This window comes from Trichosporon asahii (assembly GCF_000293215.1).
Source record: "Trichosporon asahii var. asahii CBS 2479 unplaced genomic scaffold scaffold00051, whole genome shotgun sequence".
NCBI lineage: Eukaryota > Fungi > Basidiomycota > Tremellomycetes > Trichosporonales > Trichosporonaceae > Trichosporon > Trichosporon asahii.
In genome coordinates this window covers 158,229-179,275 of record NW_014040873.1, presented here as the reverse complement: position 1 = coordinate 179,275, position 21,047 = coordinate 158,229, and the positions used below count along the sequence as shown (strand labels likewise).

The 21,047-nt window shown below is 59.7% G+C and overlaps 6 protein-coding genes across 6 annotated transcripts; 1 reads left to right on the top strand and 5 right to left on the bottom strand.

Annotated features, from left to right (window-relative positions):
* Window positions 1-504: 504 nt before the first annotated feature.
* On the bottom strand, window positions 505-2,721 carry A1Q1_02468 (uncharacterized protein; the record flags this gene model as incomplete). Its single annotated transcript, XM_014323730.1, has 1 exon — window positions 505-2,721. One exon carries the CDS (start codon window positions 2,719-2,721, stop codon window positions 505-507), a length of 2,217 nt encoding a protein of 738 aa, XP_014179205.1.
* Window positions 2,722-7,098: 4,377 nt separating this feature from the next.
* On the bottom strand, window positions 7,099-8,667 carry A1Q1_02467 (uncharacterized protein; the record flags this gene model as incomplete). The annotated part of the gene is made up of 1 exon (XM_014323729.1): window positions 7,099-8,667. One exon carries the CDS (start codon window positions 8,665-8,667, stop codon window positions 7,099-7,101), a length of 1,569 nt encoding a protein of 522 aa, XP_014179204.1.
* A 575-nt stretch (window positions 8,668-9,242) lies between these two features.
* Window positions 9,243-11,141, bottom strand: A1Q1_02466 (uncharacterized protein; the record flags this gene model as incomplete). The annotated part of the gene is made up of 1 exon (XM_014323728.1): window positions 9,243-11,141. One exon carries the CDS (start codon window positions 11,139-11,141, stop codon window positions 9,243-9,245), a length of 1,899 nt encoding a protein of 632 aa, XP_014179203.1.
* Window positions 11,142-11,939: 798 nt separating this feature from the next.
* A1Q1_02465 (uncharacterized protein) lies at window positions 11,940-12,794 on the top strand (the record flags this gene model as incomplete). Its single annotated transcript, XM_014323727.1, has 3 exons — window positions 11,940-12,152; window positions 12,322-12,627; window positions 12,726-12,794. 3 exons carry the CDS (start codon window positions 11,940-11,942, stop codon window positions 12,792-12,794), a joined length of 588 nt encoding a protein of 195 aa, XP_014179202.1.
* A 236-nt stretch (window positions 12,795-13,030) lies between these two features.
* A1Q1_02464 (uncharacterized protein) lies at window positions 13,031-13,707 on the bottom strand (the record flags this gene model as incomplete). Its single annotated transcript, XM_014323726.1, has 2 exons — window positions 13,031-13,479; window positions 13,548-13,707. 2 exons carry the CDS (start codon window positions 13,705-13,707, stop codon window positions 13,031-13,033), a joined length of 609 nt encoding a protein of 202 aa, XP_014179201.1.
* A 2,042-nt stretch (window positions 13,708-15,749) lies between these two features.
* A1Q1_02463 (uncharacterized protein) lies at window positions 15,750-20,306 on the bottom strand (the record flags this gene model as incomplete). Its single annotated transcript, XM_014323725.1, has 10 exons — window positions 15,750-16,485; window positions 16,727-17,370; window positions 17,414-17,528; window positions 17,733-17,743; window positions 17,797-17,846; window positions 17,932-18,076; window positions 18,133-18,324; window positions 18,387-19,766; window positions 19,808-19,986; window positions 20,042-20,306. The coding sequence occupies 10 exons, from the start codon at window positions 20,304-20,306 to the stop codon at window positions 15,750-15,752; spliced, it is 3,717 nt and encodes a 1,238-aa protein (XP_014179200.1).
* Window positions 20,307-21,047: the final 741 nt, after the last annotated feature.

The following is a 21,047-nucleotide window of genomic DNA, read 5'->3' as shown; positions in this document are numbered from 1 at the left end:
TGCGGCCTGCGTATCCCTCCCTTCTTTTGTCCGCGTCCTGCGCCGACGCGTCCGCGTCGAGTATACGCGTTCCATGATGCATACCGCGCTAGATTAACCCTCGCTGGGCCGCATGTGCCGCCGGCTTGGATGCAGATCACTGGAATCCCCGCCGGCTCGGGGCCGAGAGATAGCACGATGGCTTTGTTCCTTCGTACCTCACCTAACTACCAGTGCGCAGATCTGCACTCTGACTTCTGTCACGCTGAATGTCTGGCGGAGCTTTGCCACCCCGCTCTGACCTGACCGCGACCGCTGATCGCCGTCGGGCTACGCTTTCGGGCAGAGAACCACTGTCTGCCTCCTCACACGACCAGAGAAAACTTGCCACCCAGAGCCAATGTATGCTCACTGTCAATAACTGCACTCGCGACTCACAACTCGCTTCGCTCGTTGCTCGCCGATCGATTGTACATGAACTCTATTAATATGCATCGCAATCGTAACCTACAAATACACCAAGAACTACCAGTCATTCATGAGCTCCTTCTCCTCGTCGACCTCGTCGCGCTTGCTCTCGCGCGGGAGGGCGGCGTCGGACCCGCGGCGGTTGCGCTTTGCGTCCTTCACCCACGGGAACCAGCTGCTGGAGCCGCCGGGCGTGCGCGGGGACGGGCGATTGGCGTTGCCGCTGAACAGGCGCAGCCACGACGGTACCTCGCCCGTCGGGCTGAGCGGGCCGAGCGGTGTATGCGTCGGCGAGTTCATGCCGCTGAGCCCGTCTACTGGGGTGGACACAGGAAGCACCTGGTAGTCGTTGTTGGACGGGAGTGCAATGCGGAGACTGCCTGTGCTGAAGAACTTGCTCCAGATGAGGCGGATGACGCCAAGGATGAGAACAGCGACACCGACGTAGAGCAGGCCCTTGCCCCAGGTACCGAGGAAGGTGATGAAGCCAGCGTCGTCGGCGTGCCAGCTCGAGCCGTAGAAGTGGCTGAAGAACGAGTGCGGGACAGTGTCCTGCGGAGCGTTCTTACCGTACAGCGACTTGGGGAGGACGCGGACGGCCCGCGGCTGATCAGAAGCGATCGGGTGCGCAGACTGCCAGAACGAGTACTCGGCAGACAGGAACATGGGGCCCGTGGAGAACATGACCGTCGGGTAGCTGATGACCCACTCGTGGTTAAAGTTCTTGAGGCCCTTGATCGTCTGAGACATGAACGGCGCGTTGCGAGCAGAGAAGATCAGGTCGTTCGACACACCGACGGGCTTGGTGAGAGCGAGGACCGTGTCCCACTCGCCCTGCAGCAGCGGGTCCATACGACGGCGACACCCTATGTCGAGGTCCATGTAGACGCCACCAAAGTGGTGCAGGATGAAGTAGCGAATCGCGTCGGCGCGCTGGATCGGGTAGCGGTACTCGTCGAACATGGCAAGCTCCTCGGGGTAGTGCTCGGCGATAAACTTGCGTGACAGCTCGTCGGTCCAAAGCATGTACTCGTAGTCGGCCATGCCCTCGCGGCATTCTCGCCAGGCCGTGCGCCACTTCTCCGGCAGCACGTCCGACTTCCAAGTTTGGTGAATGATGCGCGGAATCTTCTCACCATCCCTGAGCTTCACGTCGTACAGACGGTCCCACGAGGTCGTGTTGTGGACCGTGCCGTCCCAGTCTTCACGCATCCAGTAGCCACCAGTGCCCATGCCGTCGACGCCCCAGACCGAGTCCTTGTTGTCGCCGTCAACTGCAGTGACGGAGTAGGTCTCGCTGTCGTCCTCGGCGTCGTCCGAGTTGATCATGTGCTTGGCCGCCGAGGCCTCGACCATGTCGGCGACCTTGGTGTCGTTCGACCCATCGTGGAGCTTCCTGATAACATCCGACTCCTTCCAGGGGACTTCAGCTTCCGTCAGGAATGCCGACGCCGGAATGTAGAGGGCGTACGACACCGATGAGAGAACGATGAAGGTACCGAGGACGATAAGTCCAAGGAGGACAACAGCGATAAGGATCACTCGTCGACTGCGCGAAGACGAAGACTTGCCCGCGGGGGAGCGCATGCGCGGTGGCGCGAGAGACATCGGGCGACGGGAGAGGTCGGAGAATGCGCGTTTGCGCGTGGGGGAGGAGGAGCGGTTAGAAGGGGTGGTGGAAGAGGAGGGAAAGCTGTTGAAGTAGGGGTTGGAGGCCGTGTCCGAGACGTCGTCTATGCTTTGCGGCTCGGCAGAGTATGTGTCGCTGATGTACCCGGTCGAGAGGTCGGACAAGTTGCGTTTCAATGGGAGTGGGCTACCTGGGATCGGCGACAGGTGGTGCTTATCGGGGCCGTGATGATGATGTGAGTTGACGGACAGGAAAGACGGGTTCGTGAAGGATGACGATGATGATGAGGATGCAAAAGTTGGGGAGGCGGGGTCTGTCGATGTCGAACGTGTGAGGGACAGAGAGGAGCGCCTCGGGTGCAGACTAGACTGGTCGGGTTGCTCGTCTGGCTGGAGGGAGACGGATGAGGAACGAGCGGCGGTGCGGGAGTTGTGGGCGGAGGAGGAGGAGGGGGCGGGGCGGTTTGGTGAGGGAGACAGGGCGGCGAGGGATAGCTTTGCTGTCCTTGATAAAGCGGGGCTGTCGTCGGAGATGGAGCAGTCGACGACAGACGCTGGTGAAGTGTGTTTCAGAGAAAGAGAAGGCATGGAGGAGGAGTCTCTAGGTGGTGGTTTGGGATGGGCATTGTGATTGCGGTGCAGCATGGCTAGTGTGTGCTTGGCTGGGCAGGCAGGCAGGCAGGCAGGCAGGCAGGCAGGCGAGCGAGCCCTGGCTCTGGCGAGGGTCAGGAGTGTGGGCGTGAGGCGTGAGGCGCACGGCGTACCGGAGTATGGACTATGTGCTATGCTACAGAGAGAGAGACAGATCTACAGAGGAGAAGAGGCGGGAGAACCGAGGATGAGGGGTGGGATGGAGGGGGAGGATCGGAGAGGAGCTGAGCTTGTGAAAGGAAAGGTGTTACAAGCCAACAGTCTGGCGAGAGCGGAGCTTGTGCACCGGGCGAGTGCCGCTGCGGCTGCATGAGGCTGTATGGGCTCCCTGCCCCCCTGCCCTGGGCCAAGCCTTGAGCCTGCGGTCAGTGCCCAGATGCCCTCCGGCCAGCAGACGGCCAGTGCGCCGGGTGCGCACGAGGTAAATATTCCAAGCCCCCCGGACCCTTCCTGAGCCCCTCCTTTGGGTGCCGTGCCCGCCCCACCCCCCAGCCAGTAAAAGCACCAGTGCGTCCTCCGGGCCCGATTACGATTAGCGGTGGCAAAAACTGTGACTTGACTGAGTGTTGAATACCGCGATCCGGTTCCTAATGGTTGAATACAAAAGTCACCGGCTAATACTAGGGGTTCTCAAACACGAGCGACGCCCGCTATTGGACACTTAACAGCGCCTCCACGCCCTCCACTGTGCAGAGCCCTGGGGCGGCCCTGAGCGCCCCCTGAAACCCCACGGGATTATCTGACATGACCCAGCGCTCGTACTTGAGTTCAGCCATACGCTGGCGACAGCGCTACCGGTCGCGAGCGCTGGCGTGCACTTCGCCGGCGAATCAGATTTTTCATCTGGCGGCATATCGCATCTGTTAGCGCGCGATAGCGGGCGGCTGCAGCGGCAGGCGGCAGGGGCGCCGGCTGGCAGGGCTGGCGGCGAGGAGCGAACGCATCGCAAGCTCCTAATCATAGTCGCTGCGGTTCAATCCTTATCCTTAATTTCGCGCTCAATTCGCTCCTGCATGCCTGCATATCCTGCAAGCAATCCTGCGATCCTGCCTATCCTGGGCCTGCAACCCCGATTGCGAACACCGAGCGCTGCCTCTGCCTCTGCTCCCTTGCCGCTTTCGCCGAGAAAATGGCAACTTGGTTGGACCCAGTACCCAGTCCAGCTGGCCAGCTGGACCCAGCACCAAAAACAGGAACGGATCTGAATAGCCCTGTGCGCTAGAGCCGGCATGTCTCTGACCGGCTCCTGGATGGCCTGGGGCCCTGCGCTATCGCTCTTTTTTTTCCAACTGACGCGTGTGGTAGTCTTTGCCTGATGGCAGCATTGTGGAACGGAGAGCTCCTCAGTGTCACAACGGTCGGGCTCTCCCCCACCTCGCGTCGCTGCCTCGCCCTGCATCACAATGTCATATCGCAGTACAGGCCTACAGGATCATGTCGCGCGTCCTGGCACGCATTTCCCGGCGCGTCCTGACCTCTTGGGCTCTTGGGGGAGACGGATTGACCGTCGGCCGCATCCTATTTTCGACCGAGCCAGCCAACCGCAGTTTACGTTTTCTCACACCTTGCACAGTGAGGCAGTTAGGTGGCAGTGTTCCCTCGCATCCGTGTTTCTTCTACGCCACAATTCCCGGCCCCCCTTATGCATGCCTCGCATGCTTTACATGCCTGGGGTGCTGGGGCAGACGGGCGCCGACACGGTGGAATGCGCGAACGGCTGCGCGTAATGTATGTCTATGATCTGCGTCGTCCATCTCAGACAACCAGTTAGACATGGCGCTCTTCCAGACCCGTGAGCCCGCGAGGCTTTCGGCCACCGGCCAGACGGCCATGCGGCCAGGCGATACGCAGGGCGATACGACCTGTGCAGCACTCTGGATGTGGATGTCCGGTGTTGCACGAGGGTCACCGACGAACAAGTGACACCCAGACGGATCACATTACATAAAATCGCAAACTTAATTCCGGCCCATTTTTCCCTAGCAAAGGTCGCTGCGCAGGGCGGTACGCTGACGCGGCGTTTCTGGGCTGTGATTGGCTGCGCACCAGCAACGCGGGGCGGGGCGCGGGGTCACCGCCGAGATCTCGGGTCAGCAGTGTCACATGACGGATCTGCGCTCCTCCACAAGGTGCGACAAGCATAAGGTGCACCGACGTCATAATCTCTGCAGTTGATCTCACATTTATGCTCCAGCGAGCGTGCGTAAAGCAGAGTAGAGGCAGGCTCTCGCCGGCTGGCGAGCTTGTTGGTCCCACCACTTGACGACCGATGGAGCCTGTCTCTGGCATATCGGTATCATTGGCGAATCGCAGGAGCAGAAGTGCAAGGCACATCCGGGGCATCCATCACATGAAGGACGCAAAATCACACGCCAGCTCCAGCCCCCAGAACATAAGGAGACTCCGCGACCAGCCCCACCGCAAATATCATCAGTGCCGAAGCAGCGCCGTGTGCTGCGCCGAGCTCAACTGCGCTAGAACACGAAGGGTGGGCGCCCGCTCGCAGGGACAACTGGTGTGATATCATTACTTGAGCCTGGGACTGCCATGAGGCATGATTTGAGCCAGAGGACAGAGCGCAGCAGGTGTACGCCGGAATTAGCACTCCACGGCATGTCCTACTCGCGGCAATCGGGAATCTCCCCTCCGCCTGGCGTCTACTCCATAGCAACCCCAGCGCTCACGCGCTCGCTGCAAATACTGGGCAAGGTACCCTTCGCATAAAGTACAAGGTACGCCGTGAATAGGCCACGTACCGAGATACCGTTCGCACAACGGCGACTTGTGCGAGCCCCTATCCCCTACGCCCGGTGAGCCTGGCGAGTACGTCCCGTGACGAGGTGACAGGCCGTTCCTGTCCCTATGCACCTTTCTCCTCTGCTCCTTTGCACCTTTCCCCATCCTACCACAGCACCCCCAGCAGCGTATGGCAGAGGGAGTGATAGGGAGAGGATTGCAGGAAATGAAGCAAAGGCACGCTGTTTCTCCGGCTCGCTCTTGGCGGGACGTCATGCTCCCCCCTGTACTCCTGCAGACGAACGTGGGGCGCCGGCCGAATCGCAATGCAATCGGGATCGACAGCCTGGCGAATTTGGTGGGCTTCGTTCTGGCTCCACAACCTCTCGCTCCTATCTGACTTTCCTGGGTCGGAGGCGGAGCGAGGTAAGGTGGGCTGGTAGTTGCAACATCCAAGCGAGCTCTGAGCCCCGCGCCGGCGCCCAGGAATATGCCTTGCAAGGAACTGAACAAAAATCGCGCAGTCTGTAATAATGAAACACCCAAAAAGCTGAACGCAGATCTATGACGTTCCCGGCGCTTTGCCTGGCGCAATTATGACTGGCGTCTCGCTGGCGCCTCGCATGGCGCTCCCTTGTCGCTCATGCATGACGCTTCATTTGTCGAAGAAACAACGCGGTGCCACTTCGGTATCTACTTCGGTCACTGGGCCAAGCACCTGGTGCCAAGACATTTCGGCCGTGCTCGCCGAACCTCAGTCTTGACGAGATGTGTCTCGTGATTTGACTCTCGGTCGGTCGAACATGAACCTTCTCGACGTCACTGGCCCTACTCACTCCCACTCGCTGGAGAGTCTCGGTGTCTGCCTGCTGTGCTCGGTGTCTGTTGAAGTTGGGGGGGAGAAACGGTGTCTGCTCGTCTGGATCCAGGACGCAAGACTCCAGGAAACGGTGTCTGAAAGAGAGGAGGAGATCGGCGATTGCTTGTGCAATCGGAATCGGTCGTGTGGGGGCCCGGGACGAGCTTGCCCGCTGTTTCTCATCACCTAGAGTTTCTAGTGAGCGGCTTGTTGGATGCGCGACGCTAGCTCTGCACTCACTGAGACGAGTGAGGCGTTCAGCAAAGCATAGTACTGACGCCCCCGGGCAGGATCCATCTGACACCTTCTGACTGATGTGAACCAGCTGACGCAAGGTGACGCCGAGCGCTGCCGCACGAAGCTCTTGACTGAGACTCGTGCCCGGTCCCCACCACAGACCTCTTCTCGCGTGCTCACATAGGCAGTGCATGGTAGTACAACGATACGACGAGGGCCAAGAAGCAGACAAATAGAGCTTCAGCTGGCTGAGCTGGTCAGCAAAGCTATCATCGCGCCTCGCACTCCGTTTCTCTCGCCTCCCTCTCCCGACCTTACGTCTCAAAATCCTCCCAGTGGTACTGTAAGACGTGACAAGTGCTTTGAAAGATTGCAGGGCGTCGACTACCTGCGCTTCTGATGCAGCTGCTATTCATGGCTGAGTCACTGGATGCTGTGCTGCTGCTGGCCTAGTAGACTGCACAGTTCTGCATGACTATCTATCTACATCCTGCTGAAACCATCTCCCCCTCCCGAAGCCATGGCTAACCCATCTCACACTACCAGCCAGAGTTCGGGCCGTCCTCGCTCGCGACCCCAACGACCGAGCTGTACCAGTCCCCGTCCGACGACTCGTCATCATCGGTGGACAGCATCTCTTGCGACTCATAGTCAGACATCTCGTCCGGCCGGACGATCCAACTGTGCGGTCCCAGCGGCGTGTCCAGGTCATGACGTCCGGTGCCCTCGATGGGCCAAATATCCTCGGGCCCAACCTCCTCGTAGTCCTCGTCGGAGTCTTCCGCCTCCCACTCCCGCCGCGAGACGGTACGATGAGCCCGTGCGAAGGCTGCAAATTCGAGATAAGCCGCGCTCCGCTTCCTCTCCTTGCCCTTCTGACTGTCAGGGCCCGAGGGTCCGATCCGATTGCGCCGGCGCGACCACCACCCGGCCATGAAGCGGTGATACTTGGAAACCAGCTTGGCAGCGGCGGCAAGCTCGACGTGCGACGTGAGGCTGTTACAGGCCAGGTAGTCGAGTTCGCCGTCGTCGTCCTCGTCGACGCTGAACTCGGGGTCGTCGTCGAGGGGCTCCGCGGCGATGAGCGCCTCCATGTCGACCAACAGGGGGCCGAGGCCGAGCTGCTGCAGTCTTGCAATGAGCGCGGGGCGGAATCCGCGGAATTGGTGGGACTCGTCAGCAGACTGCCAGTTGCAGGGAGAGAGGGGGCGGGCGCTGCGCAGGGCCGCCATCTCGTCGCGCCCCCTGAGGATTAGCCTGTGCAAGGCGAGCGCTTCTTGGAGATTATTGACAGTGAGACGGGGTGACTGGCTCGAGGCAGCGCTGCTGTAGGCGGAATCACTCTCGCCTCCATCGGTGTGCTCATTGTCGCTACCAATCGGGATGCCTTCATGTTCGTTGGCATTGACGTCGAGAGCGTCGATTTTGACCCATAATCCCGCGTCGCTGCCGTTGTCTGGCTCCTCATCAGAGTCCTCAGACGTGACATACACCGGCGTGGAAGATGAGGAACTGTCATTGCTGACCGGGTTGTGAGGAGAGGCCGCGGTTTGCAGAAGACCGGGGCGGAAGGTGAAGAGCGTCGCTGCCAAGACCGCATTGTGGGTGCCGAACGGAAGGACGCGGGGGACACCGCGGTCACTAGAAAAGTGACGGCTCGGCTGCTGAGCGGCTATGTTCGTCGCTGCATCAGCTGCAGACGGAGTGTGGCCGCTGCCTGAGCCTTCATGATTGGTGTCTTGGAATTTGGCGACGGCGAGCTGAAGATGGCGGGGGTTCTCCGTCCCCAAGGCAAGGGAGGAGCCTTTACCGTGGAAACCGTAGATGGGTCGAGGGGCATGGATAGTGGGACGGTTGTCTGTGCTTGACACCTTCGCCGGGGGTGCTTCGGGCAAGTCTGCTCCTTGAAGGTGCCGACCAGGTGCAGGTGGGTACTCGGTAGCTTGACCGACACGCGAGCGGCCATTCGTTGTCGAGCCCCCTTCGCCGACCATAGACTCGGTGTAGGACATGATCTGGGAGTAGATGGCAAGTGCTGTAAGGAGTTGCAAGTCACAGTCAGCGTCGATTGCGGTGTCCCGCGTGGGACGCGAGAATCGTTGACCCATGACGAGGATCGTCTTGCGACGAAAGAGGACTTGTTGATGGTGGAAGAGACAAGCATACATCCCGTCTTTATGTTGACTGGACCTGCATGGACTGATGTACAGAGCTGTCTGGGAAGGTGCACAGAGTGCGAGCGTGAGGCATAAGGAACAGTGACGGCGAGTGATGGACTGGTGCGGCGGGGAGGCGAGAGTTGCGTGCTGCGTGCCACACCCATTCCGTCACCACTGCTCACGGTCGCCTTCCCCTGCAGCAGGGCTAATTAGTCCCTCACTGAAGCGCCAGGTACCGCCGTCACCACCCCCATCCAGGGCCCCACGCATTGCTTGATCGTGTTCTCCGAAAGTTACTGGGATCAGCGCGGAGTAGGTGGAAAGTGGCGGACTGAGGTCCTCGTCGCGCGCACCCCTCTTGATCAACACATAACTGCAGTGGCGTGAGTCACTAGCTGGTGTTCTGCTGATATGCCCTGCACCTGTCTCCTGCTCCAATGTCGTCTCTCCTCTGTACAACATACATTTCCGGAATTTCTTGTCATTTACAATGTTAATCTCAGATGTCCATATCTAGTTCTATTCTAGTCCAAAATGATGGCGTCGTGCGGAGGCAGACCCGAAATGAAGCTCTGCCAGGTGCCCAAAGTGCGCTCTCCTGAAGCACGGTTGGCGAAGGCACGCCAGTCCGTCCTCCCCGCAGGCGACGTCCGGAGCATGAGGTGGTGCTCCTGCCTCGCGTCTCGCAGGTGCATGGCGCTGTCGGGGTTGGCCAGGATTGCCCGACGAACAGAGCATGGAAGACAGACGCAGTTCTGTGAGCTGGGGTTGTAGTGCGCGGGCACGCGCATATCCTCCCCTTGAGCGCCAATGACGTGCTCATCCCCCGCCCTTTCGGCGCTGGGCTGCAGGGGGTTGAACGGCGCCAGCGCGTCCTGAGCACCCGTCAAGAACGGGTCCGGAGGCGGCACTGGTTGGATTGGAGAGGCAGCGAGGTGGAAGTTGTTCTGGATCGAGATGTTAACGATAGGAGCCGAGGTGGCAGTTAGACCGAAAGTGGGAATGGTCGGGGTGCCCACACCCAGGGAGTTCAGACTTTGCTGAAGGCTATTCAGCGCCGTGTTCATTGGCGAGATTCCAGTTGCAGCTTGCTGCCAGGGCACCATAGCTCCGCCCGCAGGTGAGCTGGCAGGTCCGCCAGGCAAGAAAATGGCCGAACCCGGGGGCAGACTGACGTCGTGGTTAGCCGAAGACGTATTAATGGTGAGGCGCCGGCGGCTGCTGACGACAGGGCTGGATGATCGGCGTTTGGAAGTGGAAGCAGCCAGGCTGCCAGGCGCGGGGAGGGGGAAACCGCTGACCACAGAGTCGCTTCGGTTCCGAGGACCCCGAGAGCCGGAAGGAGTGTCGGGGCGACGGTTTTCAGGCTCCTTGTCGAATTTCTTGGTCTTGGGACGGCGAAAGACATGGCGCGAGATGTTGGCGATGGCGACCCCGACCGCGTTCAAGGCGGATTGCCTGGGGATCAAGTCGTCCTCATCGTCCTCATCGTCGCTAAAGCCGGAGACGCAAGACTCAGCCCGCTCAAACCTCCTCCTCTCCCTGCGGAGATGTGCGCGCGAGCTCTCGATATGGCTCTCAAGAGCATCGCGACTCGCGGAGCTTCGACGAGACCGCACGATAGGAGAGCGGATGTTGTTGGACGCCTCCTCGGTCGATGGGCCCGAGCGGCAACCAGCACGCCAGGCATCGATGTCGGGGTTGGACGTAGCGGCAGTGAGGGCTGGGGAGGGGGCGACCGGTGGAACATAATCGGGGTCATCTTCTTCTTCGGCGTCCATGTCGTCCTCCTCAGCTTCCCCACCGACCTCGTGCGTGTTGTCGTGTTCATCTGCCTCGCCATCGTCGCCATCCTCGTCCTCCTCGGCTCCCTCCTCATCCTCCTCATCCTCTTCATCAGAGTCCTCGTCACCCTCTTCAGTGAGGTCTTCGAGAACCTCCGAGTACACCTTCTTCTGGACCTGGCGGGAAGGCCGTGAAGAACGGGATGGGCAAGGCGTCTCGGGCGTAGGGGCAGTAACCCAGTTGTCATTTGCGGAATTGTACTCGCTGTTCAAGCTGTCGCTATCCTGTCGAATCTCCTCTTCATCGTTCACATGACCGCAGCGAGTGGGAGTAACCGGAGTTGGGGCGTTGGCATATCCTGGGCTGTCTGCATAGATCGGAGGCTCGGCCAACTGTTCGCGTATGGCAACGTCGATAGCCTGGGTGAAGGGGCTGTCCATGTGCAGACCTGGGCTTGGCTCATCCTCGTCGTAGCCACCGAAAAGCGACTCCATGTCCGCATGATCATCATGGCCGATTGACGAGGCTTTGCGCTCCTCGTCTTCGTCACTCCAAGTTCCATTCTCGCTGACGGGATCAACGTAATGGTCGTCGAAGGGGTAACCTGAGGGTATGCCCCCTGTGGGATGGGCGCTCATCCGTGTCGCTGCTATGCGGTTTGCGGTTCCTGTGTAGGTAAAGTGGTTCGTTTCTTAAGAATCGAGCCCAGGTCTGGTGTTTGGCGCGCCTTAAGTACCCATCGAAGGGCGAGGTTGCTGTTCTTCACAGCGACGACAGGTTGTTCATCGCTGCACACCGCTTCGTCACCGCTGTCTGAAGACAACAAGAGTGAGAGAGATGCTCATTGATGCACTTCATGCTTTGTGATGGGCAGGATGTCGATGATGAACTGGTGAAGCGGTGCCGGGTAGGCCACAACAATAACAGCACGAAAATCCTGCCACAGAGCCTGCATCGCCTGCGTCCATTGATGGGGCGACAACAGACCACTTTTCTGTTTGTTCTCCCAGTCGGGTGCCACAAGCCATTGCCGATCTTCCTGGTGCGAGTTCGCTTGCCCTTGGTCACCGTCGGCCTGCCGTCGTCATCGACCTCCGGCGTCTGCATCGAGGATGATTAATGATAGTGACACGCATTGGTCACCGCGGTCGGGATACTGGGCCTTAATTACCGCCGGCAATCTAAGGGCCATCCGGAATGTCGGTTATTAACCTGCTGATTCATCAAGGTTCGGACAAGCCGACGGCGGGTGCCAAGTAGGCAAGTGGGAGAGCGATCGAGAGCGCCGCCCCCACTTCCGAGTATTCCGTGCATGGAGGACCCGTGTCGTTCCCACCGAGCTCTCGCTTAACGCTGACGCCTTCCCTTGTTTGTACATATACCTCATCCCCCTTGCGCTGTCCCATCTCATTCACCTCCTCCCCACTGTGAATACCATGTCCGAGGCCAAGTCGTTCCGCCAGCTCGCCGGTGTCCCGCCCTCCACGGCCAGCACCAAGGATTCGGTTCTGGTCATCATCGACGCCCAGAACGAGTACGCCCAGGGCGCGCTCAAGATTAAGAACGTCGAGGCCTCGCGCAAGAACATCGAGGACCTCCTCGAGAAGTACCGCAAGGATGGCGGACAGGTCATCCACGTCGTGCACCAGGTGAGTCTAGCTGCGGATCGCTGCGGCCATGGTGAGCAGTGGCACCTTCACCCGCCGATCCACCATCGCAACCTCCACCATGCCCTTCGGACCCCCCTTCTTCCATTCTCGTTTTCTCCACCATCCAGCCTCCTCTGCAGCTTCCAAGAGTACACAGACTGATGCGCAGGTCCCCGAAGGTACTCCCGTGTTCACTCCCGGCACCGAGCTTGCAGAGGAGTTTGCCGAGCTCAAGCCGACCGGCAACGAGGCTGTAGTCAAGAAAATCCACCCCGGATCGTTCGCGGAGACCAATCTCGACTCTCTGCTTCAGAAGGGCGGAATTAAGCGGCTTGTTTTGGTCGGGTACATGAGTCACGTGTGTGTAAGCACGACTGCTCGTCAGGCAGCGCAGCGTGGATACGATGTTCTCGTTGTCGAGGACGCGATTGGCGACAGGGACGTCCCCGGCGCCTCGGCGGAGCAGCTGGTCCAGGTACGTATTGCTTCCGTCTTTTGCGGGGTTCATAGGCATTGCAGAGGTGCAGAGCAGCGCTGTGCGAAGTCTGGGGGCAAGTGCTGACTGGGAAACAGACGGTTTGCGCCGAACTGGGCGACGCCTTTGGCACGATCATCAAGACCGCTGAGGTCAAGAACGCCTAAATCTCAACCTCCACATTTAACCTTGCAACGGAATCAGAAGTCCAGAGTAGCTTACAGCATGCAGAGCGGGCACGAGTATAACGATGTGAAGTACCAGAATGTCCTATGAGAGCGGGAGAGCGAGAGCGAAGGGAACGAAACGAGTGGCGGGTTGGAAGGAGCGAATGGAGGTTTTGGGGGTGTGGGGATGGGACTAACGACTAACCGGCGCCGCGACGCCGAGAGACCAACATCGACTACACCTGTGTAACGCGGATCTCGGGCGTGATGGGCGCCATGTGCTGTCCCGCAACGGCGTGGACGGGCGGATCCGGCGCGCCGTGTCGTCGGACATGCTTCAGCCTGTCGACCGAGGAGGACAAGGCTATCCTGACTCCTTCTCGGCGCGCACCGCGCCCAAACACGATTAGGATACTGATCAACAGAATCACGTAGAAGATGGCGAGGAGGAAGAACGCGATGACGTCGAGCACGGCGGGGGCTGAGGCGAAGTACATCCCTGTCAGCTGGGACGCCACTGACAGCCCCGCGATGATGGCGATGATGACAAAGTCGACGGAGCACCAGATGAACCATGTCTCCTTCCAGATGCGCCGGACGATGAGGTGCGAGCAGAAGTATGCCGCCGAGACAGCCGCAACGACGGCGCGGAAGATGGCGAAACGGTATGCTTTCTCGTACGCCGCTGCGTCGTCAGTTCGGGAACGGCGGAAGGCGTCCACATGGGCCGCAAGGTGGGACGGAGAGACTCACGGCCGTCTTCGATCAATACGAGCGAGTACTGCTTTCCACCGGACATCATGCGCGACCAGTCTTGCCGGCCCTTCTCGGCCGACCAGGCCGCGAAGATGAGATGGATGAGCGAGACGCCCAGACAGAACGAGTACAGCGTCACGTGCAGGAGGGCGGGCATCCTGCGTGACTGTACTGGAAACTACTGTCAGAGGCTGGAGGTAGGGTGCGGAGGAGAGTTAGGTGCAGGAGCGGCAAAGATTACAGTCGAAAAGCTAGGTGTGTCCAGTCGTTGGTCGAAGTCGTGGAGGGCGTGAAATCGTAGGGACGTCGTAGCGTGAGCTGTCGTGGAGGCAGAGATTAGATGGTATTAGGAGTAAGCGTGTCGGGGTAAAGAGAGGACGCGATGAGAAAACAAACAAGCCAGTTGTCAGTTGTCAGTAGTGAGTGAGAGGAGTCCAGTCATGACAACAATCTTCACTCGCGCTGAGCGCGAGCCGCAGGTACACCGGGCAACTTGCACAGCAGCAAGGGGAACAGGGTGAAGTAGGAAGGTGGTCTCTGGGTTGCATGGGTGGGGTCGGGCGTCTGTGCGTTGCGAGCCTGGACGACCGTCCGACCCGGAGTCCATCGCTGTGATGCATTGGAAGCAAGGCCGGGAATAGCAGAGGGATCGTGACTCCTAAGCCATGAACGGTCCGTGCGCAGCACCCGGCGTCGAGCACTCAATGGCACCACTCAGCGCCACTGACCGTCCATTGGCTGCACCACCTTCACCCTCTCCTTTGCTCGTTCTCTGTCCGAAACATAAACTGGGGACAGTCACAGGAAAACAACTCTGCATCACTACGGTCGACTACATTGAACAAACAGGCTTGGTACTGCAGGTTGAAACTTCGGCGCATTCTCGGGGGTCGATGGCGGTTCGAAGGCGGCTCATGGCGGCGCCGAACCGACCGCCTAGTTGATGATTCCCTGAGGGGGCATCTTGGTCTTGCAGCGCCTGCAGGTGACCTCCTTGCGGGCGAAGAGCCTGCGCATCAGCGCCCGATTCTCGGTTCACTCATGGAAGCACGCCAGCTGCGCCGGGGACACGCACCAGATGACACTGCACGGCAGGCAGCACGCGACGGCGAGCGCGGCGCAGACACCGATGCGCGTGTCGTGTCCGTAGCGCTGGCAGTCGGGGTTAGGTTCGCCTGATGTCAGTGGTGGGTGGCGGCGACGAGCACGGAGAGCCTGGCGAACCGAGCGAGGCGGCCATGGCAGATAGCACGGGCGGCGAGGACGGGCAGGCGTCAACAGAAGGACTTCAGCCAGCTGTTCGAGGAAGGTCGTGAAAGCAGTATGCAGACGTAGTGAAGATGGAGGGAGGATGAAGTGCTCACCATCGAACTCGACGGCCTTCTTGTTCTGCTCAGCGGCAGGCTGGTTCGCGGCTGGATGTCAGTTCATCGTGTCTTTGGCGCCGATTAACTGACGTGCAGTGGGTTTCTCCTCCATTGTAACGAGGCCGGGCTGTGGTGTAGACAAGGTGAGAAGGTGATGAGAACGTCAGTAAGATCGTGAGTGTCTTCCTTATGAGATTGAGACGGCAAGGGGCGACCACGCTAGTGCCAGCGTGTCGCGGCGCTGATCATGCCGATCTAGACTGCGATGGTGCTCGCAATGGGCAGTAGGCGGTGCTTGATCGCCAGGAGTGAACACAGAGGTGCGTTTGAACATGCGGAGCACGGAGCTAAGCCAGATCTGGGCGTAGTTCGGTCGCTGAGAACAGTGAGATGCCATGCAAGATGGGCAGGGTCAAGGGGTCGCCGGCACCGACGCTCCTCGCTTCATCGACGTTGACAGGAGGATGCGTCATTAGCGTGTCGACCATGACCTCTCTGCGACGGCTGCGATCGATGATCCAGGACGTCAATTTGGTCTATGGTCCTCCACCCTGGTGCGGGTGCAAGAGCGCAAGCTGCGGTTGTCGCAGCGCGATGGTGCAGTGCAGAGCACAGTTACGCCTACATTCGAGTGTACGGGTGTGATACTAAGAGACATCGGAGACAAGCATTAGGTTCGCGGTCGACGTCCAGCACGACTGCTAGTCAGCTTGGTCACCTGACTCTTCAAGCCTCACGTCTTGAGCAGCGCTACGACTTGCGCCTTCCCCACTTGAAGATCGAATTCTGGTCATCAGCTACGGGCTCCTGATTCGCTCCCCCAGCTCCGCTCTCAACCCACATTCTTCTTTCTCTCCCTCTCCTCGACCTCGGCCGCGATAATCCTCGTGAGCTCAGCCCACATCTCGCCCGCCTCGCGCTTCTCGACCTCGCTGTCCCTGTCCTTGTAGGGCACGTCGGCCGAGATCATCTTGCGGAACTGGAGGAAGAGCTCCTTCGCCTCGGGCTCGTCGGGGTGCAGGATCTTCCACTGGAACGCGCGCAGGACGCCGCCCTCGTAGATTGACTGCTCGTTGATGCGCATGTAGTACAGCTGGGCGCGCTGTGTGGGGCTCAGCTTGCCGCGGGTAGGCTGTGGGGCGCGCGAGGGAGAGCTCGAGGGGTCGACCGAGCCGGCACGGCCGCGGGTGGGCGAGGGGTTGCTCCGCTGCGAGCCGCTGGAGGTGGTGCCCACAGAGCGCGGGGGGCTGAGAGGAGAGCGGCCGAGATCGTGGAAGGACATGGCGGCAAAGTCGTGGGCGATGATGGGATATCCGAGTGGGCGAGAGGGGCCGGTTATGTACGCTGAGTCGTGAGCAGGTGGAATGCGCTTGCGACGTTCGTTCTTCCGAGTCGAATCGCAGAAGTTGTCGCGATGGACAGGAATAGCCTGGCTAAGTTGATCGATCGGGGTCTGGAAGATCGAGAAGAGCGCGATCGATCCGAGAAGGTTGGCATGCTCTACCGAGGGGCAACCCCTCGTGATCTGTCTTCCCCTTCTCGAGCCTCCACGGGCGCAGCTCCTAGGCCTGGCACATGATCGGTGATGGAAAGGGCAGCATCGTCTCCCCTCCCCTGTGGTGAGCCTGGGCAAGGGGCACCGAGTACGCCCCTCCACGCCCTTACGAGAATAGCAGTCAGTGAAACCACTACGGAACACTCGTGACGCTTCTTTCAGCGGCCCACCTCCGTGAAGCGTCGTCTCATGCCCGTCAGTCAACACCCACTCACGACAAGATTATACTGTTCATCATGCTAGTCTACAGCCACAGGAACCGCTTCACAGCATAGTCCATGCGGGCAAGGAGGGACGTGGCGTTCTCAGCGTCCGCGACGCTGACAACGTCCTTATCGACGACGAAGTCGTCAGGCACCTTGTGCACCTTTGCGCACTGCTCGCGGATACGCTTCACGATGCGATCGACCGTGGCCATGCACGTCTCGTTCTGCTCCAGGGTGAACTCTTCGTCCTCGTCGTCCTCGGGGTGTGGCTGGGCGACGAACTCGCGCGGCAGCGCCTTGAACGCGAAGAACTCAGAGGTGTCGGGGTCCACGTCCGCGAGCTTCATGATCGACTTGCGCTTGAAGCTCAGAGTACGCGCACGGTTGCGCTTCGTCTCGGACTTTAAGGGATCGGTTCCTGTTGTCGTGGAAGCTTGGGAGATGGTGGATGTTGGCGTCGGGGGCGTCGCGACCGTGTTGTCGAGCGAGTATGTGCTGTACCGCGTCGACTCGTCGGCAGCCGCGAAAGTCACGACGAAGCCCGCGTTCTCGGTCGGGTCACGTCCCGCCTCCTGCAACGCCGAAAGGATATACGCGCCCTTCTGCAGCGACGTTATCGACTTGAGCGGGATGCGCGTGAACTCGTTGACCTTCTCGAGCGAGTAGTTGAACGACACCACGTACAACGCCAGCTTTGTCTGCGTGTCAGTTTCCACGCGAGCTGCTTAAACTCACCAGAAGGAGCACCTTCTCCTCCAGCTTCGGACTCAGCTTTGTGTTCCGCTCAGCGGGCGAGAGCAGGGTCCAGCCACCGATTCGCTGCTCGCCGTTATCGAGCACACGGGCGGAGCTGGTTTCGACTGCCGTTAGTTGGTGCAAGCAATTGGCAACTCACTTGCTGCGGCCCTGACGCGGGACTGCTGCATGAGCGCGGAGTGGTCGGTGCTCTCAAGATTCTCCAAGAACTCGTTGAACACTCCCAAATTTCGCTGTCCGAGCATGAAGGAGATGACGGCCTGCGCGAAGAAGTCGGACACGGCGCCGTAGAACATACGACTGAGCGAGCTGACGCCGTCGTGGAGCTGAAGTCAGTTTGGGTCGAGCGAACTACAACTCACCATGCCCTGCAGGTCACGCTTGCCGGTGCGCACAAAGTCTCCCTTCAGAGCTGATGTGTGCGCATAACAGAGGCTAATCATGTCGCCATTGTTCGCCCAGACTGGCGTCAGTTGGATGACTTATACGCAACTCACTGTCGTTGAAAACCGACTCGACATCACAAGTCTTCGGGTCAACCGTGATGCCCAGTTGCAGCAGCATCTGCTTCAGGACGTGTCGTGCAAGTGCAGACTGTACAACATTTGTTCGGTCCAAGCAGTCGATGCAGCTGGACGTCAGCTAGAGACCGTCAAACTAGCTTACTTTGTTCGGAACACGCCAGTCTGGTCGCGCACCTCATCGCCCTGCAGGAGCCAGAGGTAGCCCATGTCAGTGAAGTCGAGTTCATTGACAAGCTCCGAGATGTGCTCCCACTTCATCCCATGGCACTTGGCGTGGAAGTCGAAGGGGACGTAGGTGAGGTCGGGGCGCTCGAGGCTATCCACGAGCTCGCCGTAGCCGTTTGTCACCGGCGCCTCCTTGCCCGTCTGCTCAGATAAGTTGACGATCGTCTGAATGTCAGTTCACAATGCAACGCCAAGAAACTCACAACTGGACCGTACCGCTTGCGAAGGTCATCAAAGTGCAGGTTTGCAACTGAGTATGTCTGGTCAACTGGCTGGTCGAGCACGGGCGGCGGCTTCATGGACCACGGTGTCTGGCTCCACTTCAAAGGAATCGATCCGCGGATCTGCACGAAGCTGAACATTGACACCTTGCCTCCGACCTTGGCACGGACGAGCATCTCCGTCTCAACAAAGTTGGCAACATGCCCCTCATCGTCGATACCGCGACGCTGGTAACGCAGACCGGCGCGGTCTTTGCTTCTCCGAGAGATCAGCACGATGTCGACGGGCACCGGCGCGGGCGGCTCGAGCAGCTTCGCCTCGTCGACAGGCGATGGCGGGATTGGGACAGTGAACTGCGATGCTTGCACATAACCCTGCAAGATGGGAAGGACGTAGCCGTGCAGGCCGAGCTCGATGAAGTCGCGAGCGAGGCTCTCGTTCCAGAAGAACCGCCGGTCCGTCCTCCGCCAGAGCGGCACATGGATGTCGGGTTCAATGATCTCCGAGCCGGTCGTTCTCGTCGACTTGGCAGACTTCACAGAGCCTCCGGGGGATGGCGGGTCGCTGTGGAGCTTCCGATCAGTCTCCGACGGTGTGTTGTCGAAGAACTCGGACGTCGGATTCGCGCTTGACAGCAGACCCTCGAGAAGTGCGCCGCTCTTCTGCCCGCGAGCAAGTCGCTTCCGCTTGTCCTGCAGAGTGTGAGACAGATCGAAGTCGTAAGAGTAGTAGAACTCGCCAGAGCCAAGCTCACGCGTGATCTGCTTCATGATCTTGGACTCGAGCTCGAGGCGGGCAGGCACGTCGAGAGCGGGCTTCGGTACTGGCGTCGTTGCTCGGCTGGGTGCCGAACTTGGGGCAGCGCTGTCGGTCTTTGGGACCTTGAGCCCAGGGGACGTCATCTCGATACCGCCCTCGTCGTCGTGTGCGTCCGCCACGTCCTCAGGCTCGACGTCACCAACAGGGTCTTCGGGCTGCTCCTCCCTCACTTCTGTTGCCGACTCCTTCGCTGGCGGGATCTTGTCTTTCGGCTTCGCCTTGCCCAATTTGGGAGTAAATTTGCCCCATCCTAAGGAGAAGCGCTTCTTCATGCGGCTCTCCGCCGAATCGTCGACAGCTGGCGGCAGTGTCGGCAGGTCCTCGTCGGCTTCAGGTGCAACAGACGAAGACCGCCGTCGCCGAGCCTCGATGTCGGATTCATCGTCTTCTGAGCTCGACTCTGCGTCTGAGCTGCTGCCGTCATCGTCGGACGTGGCCGACGACGCTCCAGCCTGCCACGGCCACTTCAGGTTGAGTGCTGGAGGCTTCTGCTTGGGCTTTGGCGAAGTCTTAGCCTTCGACTTCGGTGCTTTGGGCACACGCTTGGCCTGGGGTCAGTTGATACTGGATCCAGACAACTCACAAGGATGCGTGACATCTGACCGAGGTGCCTCTCGGCCCGTTCCTTGATCAATGGAATAGCGTAAACATCGGTGAGCGTGTTGACCTCGTGCGTGACATCGGTCGGCGTGATACCGTTATCTCCAGGAAAGATGCTTGTCGGCGGCTTCTTCGCGGGCAAGAAGACAACGAGATACGCGGCTGAGGTCAGCTTGGCCCGAGCTGCTGAACTCACCATCCCACAGGCGGACAATACCGACAACGCCTCCGAGCTCGACCTCGCCCTCCAGCGACTCGTCTGCTGGCGGAACGGCGAAAGCCTCGACCTTTGCCTTGATACCGTACCGGATAAGGACGGCGTCCTCCGGCTCAGAGTTGGTGCCAGGGTAGAGGAGAAGACCATCGTCGATGGCTCGTACCCGCAGTCGCCTGTGCAGCTGTGGAGGAAGGGGCGGGACGGTCAACCGCGGGGGAAGGTGCTTGAGCATTGGTGTCGCCACTGGTGTTGAGGGGGACGACATGGTGGGTGAGGGTGATGATGTGGTGGTAGAGAGGAGGAACGTTACAGCCAAGACTTGAGACTGACAGCAGCAGCGGTGCCCAGCCGCAAGGAGCCGGTGCAAGGGACGCAGGGAAAGCGGTTCAGATGGGACGATAATAACAAAGGCTCACGTGTTGATCGGCGAGTCGGATAAGCCTCGCGTAATTAACATGGCCGCGGCGTCAGATCGCAGCCTATCGGCGCCGCGCAAACGTCGGTGGCTGGTTCGATGCGGGCAGCGCGTACGCCGCCGCCGAAGGGGGGTCACGCACGGAAGATCTCAGGTGCATAGATGTTCCTTGCGGTGTAGGTGTGCTTTTGCTGTCTTCCACGATCCTGACTATACCTACCAGGCGAGTCAGTGACTCCATCCGACTCCCGCAAGAGGGCATATGGACCCACCAGATGAGGTATCTTTGGGGATTCTCCGTCATCGACAGAGTTATAACCACACCGGGGTTCTGGCTACTGCTTGTCAGTTGGTTACAAAAACCTGTGGGCAACTGAAATCAATGTTAGCCGGGCATTCCAACCTTCCGTCTCCATCGGTAAAGCCAGACCCTCCAGTGACATTCGAACAGCTCAAGATAGCTTACCGTGACGGGCCCCTGTCAACGCCTGGCAACTCGGTAAGCTGAACGAAGGACGCGCAGTTCACAGAGCTGAGGCCGTCAACCAGCTTGAGATGAAATGGCGAAGTAACTCGAGTAACTGACCCTTG